The following is a 13747-nucleotide window of genomic DNA, read 5'->3' on the forward strand; positions in this document are numbered from 1 at the left end:
TTAATCAAAAACGTAGAGAGAACTAAATCATATATATGAAGTCATATATACATGCATAGCTCTAATAAAGCACACTTTATATATAGGCGCCACGAGAGGTTAACTAACAGCCACCTAATAAGGAACCAGCACAGCTATGGTATACTGAAATAGAATGGCCACTGTTTTGCTTTGGGCACACCATAAAGTGACTAAAGGGGAGTGCTGTAGTTTCTTTTCCGATTGCTGTGATGAAAGAATCTGAGCAAAGCAACTTGTGGCAGAGGAGTTGTTTGCACTCACAGTTGAGGGCACCATCTATTGTGGGGGGAAGCACAGACAGCAGGAGCTTGAAGCAAACTGTTCACATTGTGTCCCCAACGAGAAAACACAGAGGGCTGGATGCAGGCCCCTGGCCAGGCCTTGTCCACTTCAGTTATAGTTCAGGATCCCAGGCGGGGAATGGGCGGGTGGGTGTTCCCACCTCACTTAATACAATCCAGGTAATCCTCCACCAGCTGTCCATTTTCCACGTGAGTCTAGTCCTGTCCATCACGGGAGAGCAGCACGTAGAGTGTGGACAAACCAGACAGGAGGATGGTTCACATTCCAGGCGGCACTGTGTGTGAGATTTCACTACTGTGCAAGAACAGCAAGCAGCTTAAAATATGAATTGCTTCTGGAATTCTTCTGTTTAAGATTTTTGGGGCATAGATCCTTTTCTTCTTGGAAAATAAACTGTAGGTAAGAGGAAACAGCTCTCTGGTTTTAAAAAAGAGATAAGTTCTATAACCTTTGAGTTAGCAGAGCTACAGTGAAGATATTTCTCGTGTCTGGTCTATAGTCTACTTCAGGGTTTTCATGCTGCTGTATCTGTGTTTAGCATGAGCCCCATCCCATTTAAGCTTCCATTTCTTTTCATTTGTGTATGTGTACTGAAAATGAGATTGTTACGCTATCTGCCATCAAGGAGAAGTGACAGCTGCCCTGTCAGTGAACTGAGCATGTGCTTGGCTAGGGTCCTGTCCTTAGAATCAAGATAAGTAAATACATTCAGGGCCAGTGAGATGGCCTGAGTTTGGTCCCCTGATCCCACACAAGGTAGAAGAAGAGGACGGCCTCCAGGAAGTCATCCTCTGAACTCTACACACCATGGCATGGGCATACATGCTCATGCACATTACATGTGCCATGCAGTAGTAACCACCACCACCACAATAGGTGCACAAAGCATTTTCAGATCTCTCTCTTTCTCCCCCTCTCCCTTTCCCCCTCTCTCTCTTTCTCTCTCTCTCTGACAACTTAAACTGGTAGACAAGAACTCCCTCTACTACTGAGCTACATTCCTAGCTGTTATGATCTAAGCGACGGACACTATAAAGTCACACCATGTGACCATGTGGAGGTTTATTGGGGTGGGGGATACAGAGGCTGCCTCTGGGCGGAGGTAGAGGGGAGAAGAGAGGAGGGACTGGCTGGCCTTTTATAAGGGGATATAGCACATAGCACATGCGGGGATGGGGGGAGGTTATGTGGCAGTGGGACTGTGGCACCTTGGCAGCTAGCTGTGATGTACCCTCTGTCACTGGGTCCTTGGGGCAGGTAGTGGAGATGTCTGATTGCTAATGCTAGCCTCCCTTTTTTCCTCTCTTTATTTTTAGGTAGGGTCTCACTAAGTTCCCTAGGCCAGCCTTAAGCTCACTTTGTAGCTCCGGCAGGCCTTGAGCTTTTGTTCCCCCTTTCTGTCTGAGCCTCTTGAGTAGCTAAGATTGTAAGACAGCACAGGTGGAGCTGACATCTTCCAGTGTTTCTTAGGCCACAGATAACTCATTGCTATATCTACTCTTGGTCACTTCCATTGGTAGTTCTCTGCCTTCTTGAGACAGTGTCTCCATATGTAGCTCAGGATTACTGTGAACTCAGAAGCCCAGGGTGGCCTGATGTTCCTCGCGGTCCTCCTGCCTTGCTATCCTTAGTGCTGGGGTTACAGTGAATACCACTGACCTGTGTCTTGAAATTCTCCAAAACAAACAAATGATCTCTGCCTAGTTCTTTCCTCAATTTCTCAGAAAATACAGTGCCAGGCGGGTGGGGACACTGAAGATGCTGAGGAGAGTCTAAACAACAGTTGCTGTGTTGCCTCTTGTTGAGTGGGAGTCTATGGGGATGATAAAAAACTGCCCAGATGTACTCCGTACTTTCCAATGTAAGGAGGGACACCCATATTTTAAAATGTATGTGTGTATTTTCTCTGTCTGAATGTACTAGGTCCATGCCTGGTGCCCACAGGGTGTTAAATCGCCTGGGACTGGAGTTAGAAATGGTTGTGAGCTGTCATGTGGGTGCTAGAAATCAAAACAAAGTCCTAGAAGAACAGCCTGTGCTCTTACCCACTAAGCTTCTCCAGTCCATAAAATATGTATACTACCAGTGGGAGCACACGCCTTTAATACTTGCACATGGGAAGCAGAAACAGGTAGATCTCTGTGAGTTTGAGACCAGCCTGGTCTACATAATGAGTTTCATGGCACCCAGGGCTATGAAAAGAGACCCTATTTCAAAAGAATAGATACATAAAGCTACCAGTGGATAAGTGCATATTGAAGGGCCTGCCTCATTATGCTTTGCCTAGCACACAACTGAAGAGCTGTGGCTGGGTTTGTCAACGTGCTGCAAGACACTGACTTCTGACACGCTGGGGTTTGCGAATTCCATGCCCAATGCACTGTTTCACTTTCTCTTTATCTCCCAGGCTGTTGGAAGCAGATTAAATACCCCTTTGCCAGACATCAGTCGACTGAATTTACCATCAGCTACGACAATGAAAAGGAGGTGACACAAAAGTTGGATCTCATCACTAGTGATATGGCAGGTGAGTGTCATACGCCAGGAACAGTGCTCCAGCTTGTGGGAGGCACGAAACAGAACAGCGGCAAGGCTCAGTTCCTTCATTGTAGCAGAAATATGAACTCTCCCGTCCCTGGTACCATGTGAAGAGTATCAAGCCGACACAAAGGTGTTAGTGAGCAGTGTGTTCAGCTGATTCAAGTACACCTCCAGGGCACATAGTGACATAACTAGTAAGGGGACCACAGCACTGCCAGTCCCTGGACGCTCTTAATCTATCAGTTTTTTTTTACTAAAGTGCTAGGAAAGAGGGTCAAAAAAGACTCATTGAATGATGATTTAACACATCTCCCACCTTTGAGGAGAGGGAAATAGATTAAGGGGTCTGCCTGGGTCAGAATGGCTCAGTGTCTCTGAGAAAGCTGGTCTGTCTTCTAGTTTTGTTTTTGTTTTTTCCTTTTCTTTTCCTGTTTTTGTTTTAGGTTTTCACGACAGGGTTTCTCTGTATAGCGTTGGCTGTCTGTCCTGGACTCACTTTGTAGAGCAGGCTGGCCTCGAATTCACAAAGATCTGCCTGCCTCTGCCTCCCGAGTGCTGGGATTAAAGGCGTGCGCCACCACGCCCAGCTTCTAGTTTAATTTCTTGACTGGCAACCTTCTTCAGCTTCCCTCCAGAGTTGCATCAAGCAGCTAGTGTGTACATTCCGAGTGAGACTTCCACAGACCCCATGATCTGACGGGTGGTAACACACCTTATACTAGAAACATGGCTGACTCCATTGCCAGACAGCTGTGTGATTTGAGAAACATTGCTTGGATTCCCTCTGCTTTGTTCCTTATTGTAACATGGAATGATAGTCCTACCTCATTTCTAAAAAGACTCAAATTATTTTCCTGCCTTGGCACACAGTTAGGGCTCTTTCATTGTCTGTACACCCATCACTAAGCCCAGACCTATTGCTTGGCTCTTCCATCAAACCACTTCATGTCTCCTAATTCTCTCCTGACACATCAAACTGTCCTTCTCTTCTGTATTAGTCAGGGTTCTCTGGAGTAACAGAACTTACAGAATAAGTCTGCATGTGTGCATGTGTGTTTAGGAAAAGGGTTTATTAGAATGATTTACCAGCTACAGTCTAGCTAGTCTAGTCTAACAATGGCTGTTCAGTCTGAGGCTGGATGTCTCAGCTGGCCTTCAGTCTTCTCCAGAATCTCAAAGAAATCGTCTCTACAGCCAGTGAGCTAGCAGGAGCAAGCAGCTCCTTCCATATCCCTTATATAGACTGTCACCTGAAGGTGTGGTCTGGATTAAAGGTGCATCTTTCTACCTCAAAATATCTAGATGAAAGGTGGATCTTCCCACCTCACAAGTCCAGATTGGAAGTGGGTCTTAACACTTCAATTTATTTAATTTAATTAAGAGTAAATTTCTCACAGATGTGCCTAGCCATTTTGCTTTTATTAATTCTCAGTGTAGTCAAGTTGACACGAAGGATAGTCATCCCACCCTTTGTTGTTGTTGTTGTCCCCACCTCCAAACGTTATGAAGGCCAGTTTGAAAGTCACTCCCAGCTGGGCCTAAAAGCCCACACCTATCATCCCAGCACTGAGTAAAAGTCACCCCTAACCTGGGCATGGAGTTGCACACCTGTGATCAACCCTGCACACCAAAGGTTGAGGCAAGAGAATCACAAGTTCAAGTCTAGGCAGGGCTGTGTGACAAGACCCTGCATAGGTAAATGCCTCACGTCTACTAAACATTTTCCTCTAACTGAACGTCTCCAGTCTCTGAGGTACTGTGGCCCTTAGCAGCTTCCGGAAGTAGGCAGTATTGTGGTGGTTTAAGCCCTGGCCACTGCATCTGACTTGCATTTATTATTTCCCATGGAACCTGAGGCACCTCAGCCGCCAATGGAGAGTTGAGTTAACTTCTGTCGGCTGCTGGGCTAATGATGCTCATTTGGTTTTAGATTATCAGCAGCCTCTCATGATTGGCACAGGGACAGTCACAAGAAAGGGCTCCACCTTCCGGCCCATGGACACAGACACTGAGGAGGCCAGAGTGAGCACCGAGGCCGGCGGCCACTATGACTGTCCTCACCGCCCGGGCCGCCATGAGTACGCACTGCCCTTGACGCACTCCGAGCCCGAGTACGCCACACCCATTGTAGAGCGGCACCTGCTCCGAGCTCACACCTTCTCCACGCAGAGCGGCTACCGAGTCCCCGGGCCCAGGCCCACTCACAAACATTCCCTTTCCTCTGGAGGCTATCCCCCTGCCGCAGGGGCCACCCAGAGTGAAGGCTATCAGAGGCCAGCAAGCCCCAAGCCTGTGGGAGGTGGCTACGACAAGCCTGCGGCCAGCAGCTTCTTAGACAGCAAAGACCCCTCTCAGTCACAGATGACTCCTGTGGGGAGTGATGGTTATTCAGCGCCCAGAAATGGACTTGCGCCCGTCAACCAGCTGGCCATGACTGCTCTTTTGTGAACCCAATGTGAAGAAAACCTGCTGTGGTACTGAGCTTGCGCTGCTGCGAGCCACTGGAAGAAGTGTGTGAGCATGCGCGTGTGTCTCATCGGGATCCTAGAGACAACCTCACTGTTTACAGAACTATGCAGCTGGTTTTGTAACGACCCTTCCAGCAGAGCCGCTTGGTTTCTGTTGTGTTAGAACAAAGGGACTTTTCTCGTTTCTCTAACTGTGACACTGTGCTGTAAAGTGTGCAATTTGTACAGTTATATTTAACATGAGTTAAAGTAATGGAGTTTATGGTGTGTGTTTTCTACGCAGAGCTTAGGGAGGAAAACGCAGGATTTGCAGAGATGTAATAAGTGTTGTGTTCGTGTCTCTCAGTTTTTGAGTATCTGGCATTGTAAGTAGCAGATCTGTTTTAAACCTTGGCTGGTCATGCTGGCCCGTTTCCTTTTTCATGAACTAAAAGCATTTTTAGCATTCCTTCTCCTGGAAGAAATGAAATTACTTGAAATGTGAAAAGCACACTGGGGTGGACGGTTGTTAGCCACCGTGGCCGTGCATGTATGCAAACAAGCTCACCACCTCAGCAGCTACTGCCTGCTTCCTTAGACGTTCCCTGAGAGGAATAGGGCAGCCCAGTGGCCTGAGGCCCGCGTGGGACCCAGCTGCACCCTGAGGGACCACATTCTCTAAGGAAAGGGCCTGGCCTTACTGCACGGTTTTAAGTAACTCTGCCTTTTGGGGGCGCCGAGACTCGCGGCACTCCACTTTTGCCACGCACAGCTGTTATAGCTCGAGGGACCGTCGGCCATTTCTAAACCTCAGATTAAAAATGTAGCCCTACTTCTTACAGCTTTCTCCAGAAATAGAGCACATCGGTGACTTTCGTTGTCTCTGGGAAACAAACAAACACTGTTTGAAATATGTTCTTGCACGTGGCTAAGCAGGACTTTTCTAGTGCCCAGCTGCTACCTGTACTGGTGATATAAAAACGAGTTTTCTCTTGAATGCTCTTAGAGTAGCCCAGGTTCTGGCTGGACCTCATGTTCAGTGTTGTTTTTCCCCGAGTTTACTTTGTGAATTAACTAGGGGATTTAACCTCTTTTTGCCAAAGAGGGAAAAGTACTTGTCTTGTTTAGTAGACAAAAACATGGACCGCCTCCCCGCCCAAATTCTTTGCTTAAAAATTGTATTGCCGTCCTGTTTGTGTGATTGTCATGTCCTGTGAATTCTGTCTATGTTAAAATAGGGTGCTGAAAAGTCATGGCCGACCGTCTGTTATTGTAGTGGGGTTAAACCATTTACTTTATGGAGTTTACATGATTCCGTGTGTATGCTCATTGTAATAAACTATGCCAAATCAGAGAGCCCCTGAACTCTATTGTAATTCAGGCTCTCATGTAGCCCAGGCTGGATTACAACTCTCAGGGTAACCTAAAGTGACCTTGAAGCCTAGGGTGACCTTGGATTTCTGATCCTCCTGCCTTTGCCTCTCCCGCCTGTTGAGATTACAAATGTGCACCCTCACATCTGGTTTTAGTTTTCCTCTTGTGATAGGATTTAGTCACACTGTCAAGTTAAATAGTTACAATTAGAGCATCGAATACTTGGTGCTCAGTCACCTTGGTAATGATTACTTTTCCTAAGGATTTGTAGGAAGTGTGAATGACATTGTCCCAGGGACAACTGTTGGTGTCGTTGGCTAAAAATTCCCCAGTGAAATCTAGGTATAATCTTCCAGCCTTTAAGGCAGTACAACCAAGCAGACAAGAGTGATTGACTGCAGGGGAATGGACGGGGCGGATCCATGAGAAGATGATATGGCAGACGACGAGATCGAGGAGCGTGTAGCGTACCTTGGGGTCTCGTGGAGAGTGACTACACAGTTACACAACTGTCCTGCACCCTCCTCATCTCATCCAAATCCCCAAAGACAACTCAGAAGTACAGGAAATACAGGATGGGTCTCAGACGGATAAAGTTTAAGAGGTAGCCAGGTATAGTGGCGCACACCTTTGTCTCAGTACTCTGGAAGTAGAGGCAGGAAGATGGGTCTTTGTGAGTTTGAAGCCAGCCTGGTCTACATAGAGTTCCAGGGACAGTCAGGACTACATGTTGTTGCTATTTTGGTTTTTTTGAGACAGGGTTTCTCTGTATAGCCTTGGCTGTCCTGGACTCACTTCTGTAGACCAGGCTGGCCTCCAACTCACAGAGATCCACCTGCCTCTGCCTCCCATGTGCTGGGATTAAAGGTGTGTGCTACCACCGCCACCCGGCGAGTTCCCTATTTTCATACTCTCCAGTTTTGGCTATTTTAATTTCTTTGGTTTTTCAAGACAGGGTTTCTCTGTATAGCTAGCCCTGGCTATCCTGGACTTTCTTTGTAGACCAAGCTAGCCTTGAACTTACAGAAATCTGCCTGCCTTTGCCTCCCGAGTGCTGGGGTCAAAGGCGTGCACCACCACGCCTGGATTTAAAAGACTTTTATATTATTTTTATTTTATTGAGACAGACTCTCAGGTACCACAAGATGTCCTCTGACTCTCTATGTAGTTGAGGGTAACCTTGAACTTGTGATCTTCCTGCCTCTACCTCCCTTGTTAGCACAGGCACATACTACCACAGCCTACCTTTAAGTGTGTTTCCATTTGTTGTACTAGAATGGAAAGCTCTCTGGCCTGTGCTGTTACCTCCTACAGAGCTATACTAAATTAAATAAGAGTGCTTCTGCCTTTCACATACACCCATCTAGCTTGGCTGAAAGACTTACCCTCAAACTGAACTGACAACCAAAGAACTGTTGCATTGTGTCTTAACTTAAAAATTTAACTTTACCCAGTGAAGTGGATAAAGGCTCTTCTTGCCTTCAAACCTGAAAACACCACCTTTCTTCCCTCGCAAAATAAATATTTGAATGTAATAAAATTTACACACACACACCAAAAACAAAATCAAGGTGTGGTGGCTTACCCCTTGGGAGGTAGAGGCAGGTGAACCTCTGTGAATTCAAGACCAGCCTTGTCTACAAAGAGAGTTCCACGCCAGCCAGGGCTGTTACACAGAGAAACCCTATCTCAAAAAACAAGCAGACAGAACATAAGCCCGAGGGCAGCTTAGTGGCTAAGAGTGCTAGCTGCTCTAGTGGAGAACCTGGGTTCAATTCCTAGTACTTGTCTGGCAGTTCACAACTGTGACTCCAGTTCCAGGGTATGTGGTGCCCTCTTCTGACCTCTGAGGGCAACAGGCATGCACGTGGTGCACAGACATGTACATAAAATGAAATAAATAAATCTTTCTTTAAAAAATGGCCTAAGCCATTCTTCATCCATAGCTGAATGTTTAAAATCAATGAGGAGCCTGAATCCCTGCATCTAGATACTTGCTAGCTTTTCGTTAGGTTAAGTATCAGTGTGGTAATGGTGGCTTTCTGTTTGGAGTGTGTGGGGTGTGCTGGCTAGTTTTATGTCACTTGAGAGATGGGAACTTCAGCTGACGAAGACTAGGCTGTAGTCAAGCCTGTAGGGCGTTTTCTCAATGGGTGATTGATGTGGGAAGGTCTAGCCCACTCCCACCCCCAGCCCCACCCCCACCTCTGGACTGGTAGTCCTGGGTTCTATCAGAAAGGACGCTGAGCCAGGCAGTGGTGGCGCACCTCTTTAATCCCAGCCCTTAGGAGGCAGAGGTAGGTGGATCTCTGTGAATTCAAGGGCAGCTTGGTCTAACAGAGTGAGTTCCGGGAACAGCCAGGGCTACACAGAGAAAGAAGCCCGGTCTTGAAATACAAAACAGCAGCTGGGCATGGTGGCCCCACGCCTTTAAGCCCAGCACTCAGGAGGCAGCAGCAGGTGGTTCTCTGTGAGTTTGGGGTCAGCCTGGTCTACAAGGTGAGTCTAGGACAGCCAAGGCTGTTACACAGAAAAACCCTGTCTCGGAAAAGCCAAACAAACAAAAACAAAACCCCAAAACAAAACAAAATAAAAAAGGAGGCCGAGCAAGCCAGTAAGCAGCACCCCACCCCCACCCTCCATGGCCTCTGCCTCTGGGTTCCTGCCCTGACTCTTCAGCGATGGACTATGATGTGAAAGTGTAAGCCAAATAAACACTCTCCTTTCCAACTTGCTTTTGGTGACAATAGTAAATCTAACCAGGACAGAGGATTTTATTTGTTTGCTTCATTTCTTATTTTAAGGCAAGGATTCAAACTCACTATGTAGCTCAGGGTAGCCTCAAACTCTCAGCACTTCTGACTCAGTCTCCAGGTACTCGGCTTTTAGGCATGAGCAACCATGCCTGGCTGATGATTCATTTCTTTTGAGATGGGATCTTGCTGTGTAGGTTTGGATGTCCTGAAACCACTCTGTTGTGTAGGCTGTCCACAAACTTGAGGCAATCCCCCTGCCTCTGTGTCCTGTCTCTTCAGATAAGCTTTCAGCACTGAGTCTCTGCCTTTTGTAACGATAGTTGAAAGCTGCTTTCCTTCAGGGATTTGAAGAGAGCCTTGTGTGGCTCAAACTCACTGAAGCCAGGGACTCCCTCGCCTGGATCTTTAACAGTGTGACATGGAACTACCCCCTTAGGTCATGCTAATGCTGCAATTGTCTGATATGGATGCTGTCATGAGCCATCAGTACAGCTTACACATGGACAGGCAGCTGGTTTCTTGATCGGTGCTCATCTCCAATCGCCCTTTTCCACGGTCCATATACCCTGTTTTGTTCATGCTTTAAGTCCTCTAAGTCCTTTGGGCTGGAGAGATGGTTCAGTAGTTAAGATCGCTGGCTATTGTTCCAGAAGACCCAGGTTCAATTCTCAGCATAAACATGGTGGTTCATAATTGTCTGTAGCTCCAATTCTGAGAGCTGATGCCCTCTGCTGGCCTCCTCAGGCACGAGGCATGGATGTGGTACACAGACATGCGTTCAGGCAAAACACCTGAACACATAAAAATAAAACTTAAAGCAAATTTTTAGAATGATTTAAGCTCTCTAAGACCAATCCTTAGGGAGTCAGATGAGCCCAGGGCTCTACCACTTGGGTTTGGTGGCTGCATGATGAAGTCAATTCACGTTGGCAGAACTTATTCCATGGGCTACTTCCTGCCTGGGCTGTGGACAAAGATAAACCTCGTTCCAAGCAGTCCCCAGCAAGGGCAGGTGCTACAGTGGATGAGGCATTGGCTCTCTATCCTCATCTCACACACAGGGAGGGAGTGAAAAATCCTTAGCTAGTTACACTACACACTGACTACACATACACAGTTTCTCTGGGTAGCAAATGGTGCCTTTTTCCTGCAAAGGTTACTGTCTTAGTTACTGTTCTGTTGCTGTGAAGAGACATCGTAACCAAGACAGCTTAGGGACGGAGGGGGGTGAGGGGGGAGAGAGAATGAATGGTATGGACATTTGAAACCTTAACAAAGCTGTACCTCCTACTTTCTCCAGTCTATTGGGAGCCAGACATTTTTAATACACAAGCCTTGGTGGGGAGGGGGGGGGGGGGCATTCTCATTAAACCACCACAGTTACGATAGAAGTCCTTTTGTTTGTTTTTGTTTTTGAGGTATCCCTTTATAGTTCTCAATCACCACTAAAAACATTTGAACTGTTCTAAATCTAGGCTCAATCAATTCTTGTGTCACTCAGGAAAAATGAAAATAATGCGAATGAAATGAAACACTCAGTTTGATCCCTTTTCTCTCCTCATGGCTGACTGCAGAAGGAAGAGAGGCTCTGAATCGCGACTGACACTCTGTGACTCTCAGCAAATGATGTAAGTCCTCCAATCTGCAGTGTATTCATCCTTAGAATGAGTCTAGTTTAAGGAGCCTCAAAAAAGCCTTCTAGCCCAGCAGGGTAAATGGAGCTTTTGAGAATCTCATGCCCCCTACTGGCACCTTCCCAAATTGCACCTACCCCTCTAAACTTTCAGTTTGTGTCTGTTTTACATTTACTCAAGTTTCCTTGTTACAGGCCGTTTAACCATCTTCCTACTTAGAAACTACAGGTCTTTTCCTTTCCTTTCTTCCTTCCTTCTTTTCTTTCTTTTCCAAATACAGAATAGCTTTCACTTAAAGTTTATAGAAAGTCCTTGTTCAAATCTTAATTTCTTTCCATTATGTGTTGCGATTGTTCACTATGATGAATTTTTGTGATTTTGTAGTTCTACCAGGTTTTTTGTTGTTGTTCTTTTGTTTTGTTTTAATTTGGTTTGGTTATTCAAGACAGAGTTTCTCTATTTATCCTTGACTATCCTGGACTTGCTTTGTAGACCAGGCTGGCCTCACAAAGATCCACCTGCCTCTGCCTCCTGAGTGCTGGGATTAAAGGCGTGTGCCACCACTGCCTGGCAGTTCTACCAGTTTTCAGCTAACTAACTATATATTAAAAGTTGTTATTATTTTACTTGTGTGTAGTGGGCATGTGTGTGGTGTGCCATGACTTTGTATGGTGATCTGAGGACAGCCTTCAAGAGTCAAGTGTCTGCTTCCACTATGGGTTCCAGGTGTGTGTGTGTGTGTGTGTTGACTTCTGTATGGTGGTCAGAGGACAGCCTTCAGGAGTTGAATGCCTTCCTCCACTGTGGTTTCCAGGCATCAAATGCAAGTCATCAAGCTTGAGGCAAGTGCTTTTACCCACTGAGCCATCTTGCCCGCTCCCTTTATATACTTTGAGGCTATTTTAAGTAGGTGTATACAAGGGGTGGCGGGTTGAGTAAGAATGGCCTCATAAATAGGCTCGTGTATTTGAGTACTTAGTCCCCACTTGGTGGAAGGGTTAGGGAAGGATTAGGAGGTGTGTCACTGATGGCAGGCTCATGTATTTCAGGTTAGCACTCTCTGCTTTGTGTTTGTGGTTCACTGTATACACTCTCAACTACTGCTCTGGTGCCATGGCTGCCTGCTGCCATGCACTCTGAAAACCTAAGCCCCAGATAAACTCTTCTGTTAATTTGCCTTGACCATGATGTCTCTATCACAGCAACAGAAAGAGACCAAGTCACAAGGTTACAATTATTTCAGCTCTTGTGGTAAACTGAAAAAACAAACAAGTCCTCTATGCCAAATGCTGTCTTAATCTCTTTTGTATTAACATTATCTTTTGAAGGACAAAATTATAAGTGCATCTTCCCTGAGTTTTGTGTCCTTGTGGTTATGTATAACCCTCATAAACAATCCTTTTCCAAAGCTAGTCAAGTCTCCCCTCCCAACAATAGGATTCTTTTAAACATTCCTTCATCATACCCTCTCGTCATTCCAGCCTTTACTCCATAGCCTGGGCTGTCCTGGGACCATGTAGTCCACAACTTCTGCTCATTCTTGCATTCCAAGTGATGGGCTTACAGGAGCATGCTACCAGGCCAGCTTAGTTCTAACACTTCTTGGTGTATGGTGTTCTCTTACACTGAGCATCTTTGGTTAAGCTTTGCTAGGCCTTAACCCTAGTTATATGCCAGGCAGCAGAGTAAGTGGGGCTCCTATTGTCCTAGGATATAAGGGGGCGAGGGTAAGAGCAATCTCTTTAAGTACATGGTTTTTAGATATATTTTGTTTCAAGTTTTTTTGTTTTGTTTTGTTTTTTTGTTTTTCGAGACAGGGTTTCTCTGTGTAGCCTTGACCATCCTAGTTTGTTTTTTTTTGTTTGTTTGTTTGTTTTTTTGGACACAGGGTTTCTCTGTGTAGCCTTGGCTGTCCTAGGCTTACTTTGTAGGCCAGGCTGACCTCGAACTCATAGAGATCCACCTGCCTCTGCCTTCCTGAGTGCTGGAACTAAAATTGTGCGCCACCAAGCCCCCGCATGGCATTAGATTTATTTATTAAGTATGCAGTGTTTTGCCTGCATGTACGCCTGCACAGCATAAGAGGGCACCAGATCTCACTATAGATGGTTGTGAACAACTATGTGGTTGCTGGGAATTGAACGTCGTCCTCTGGAAGATCAGCCAGTGATTTTAACTGCTGAATCCTCTCTCCAGCCCCCAAGGATGGGCTACTTTTAAAAGATCAAGCAATCCACGAGGACTAGCAGTCACCATCCTCAGGGGCATCAACTCAAGTGATCTCCCTGTATTTCAAGGTTCTAGGCTTCCTTCCTAGCTTTAAGGGATTAGATGTTCTGCAAAACCTCACTGACCGCCCTTTCAGCCCTCTCACTGTAGGAGGGAAGCTTCCTCAGAACTCTTTCCTCTCCCTGAGGAGGTCTAGCTCTCCCAGCGGCCACCTCTCAATCATCAGCAGATCACTTACACACCTAATGGGAACAGCCACCTCTGCTGTTCTGACCCTGTGGTCGCCAGGATCAGGCTCATAGTTGATATATAACCAGGAAGACCACAAACAAAACCACAACAGGGAAGTGGCCCGCCTACAGTCTCATTTCCCTATGCTACTGAACAGGCTTGCACTACTCCACACACTGCCACACTTCCCTGGGGAAGACTGCCTCTGCCT

At 46.4% G+C, this 13747-nt stretch overlaps 1 protein-coding gene across 1 annotated transcript in view; it reads left to right on the forward strand.

Moving 5' to 3' along the window:
- The window catches only part of Dcbld1 (discoidin, CUB and LCCL domain containing 1), a 73025-nt gene extending 67010 nt beyond the window's left edge, over positions 1–6015 (forward strand). Inside the window, exons 10-11 of the mRNA XM_051164071.1 lie at positions 2732–2851; positions 4796–6015. Of these exons, the coding sequence (XP_051020028.1) occupies positions 2732–2851; positions 4796–5313 (638 nt within the window). The 3' untranslated portion in view covers positions 5314–6015. The remainder of the gene's footprint in view (positions 1–2731; positions 2852–4795) is intronic.
- The last annotated feature ends 7732 nt before the right edge of the window (positions 6016–13747 follow it).

This window comes from Acomys russatus, chromosome 21, assembly GCF_903995435.1.
Source record: "Acomys russatus chromosome 21, mAcoRus1.1, whole genome shotgun sequence".
Classification (NCBI taxonomy): Eukaryota; Metazoa; Chordata; class Mammalia; order Rodentia; family Muridae; genus Acomys; species Acomys russatus.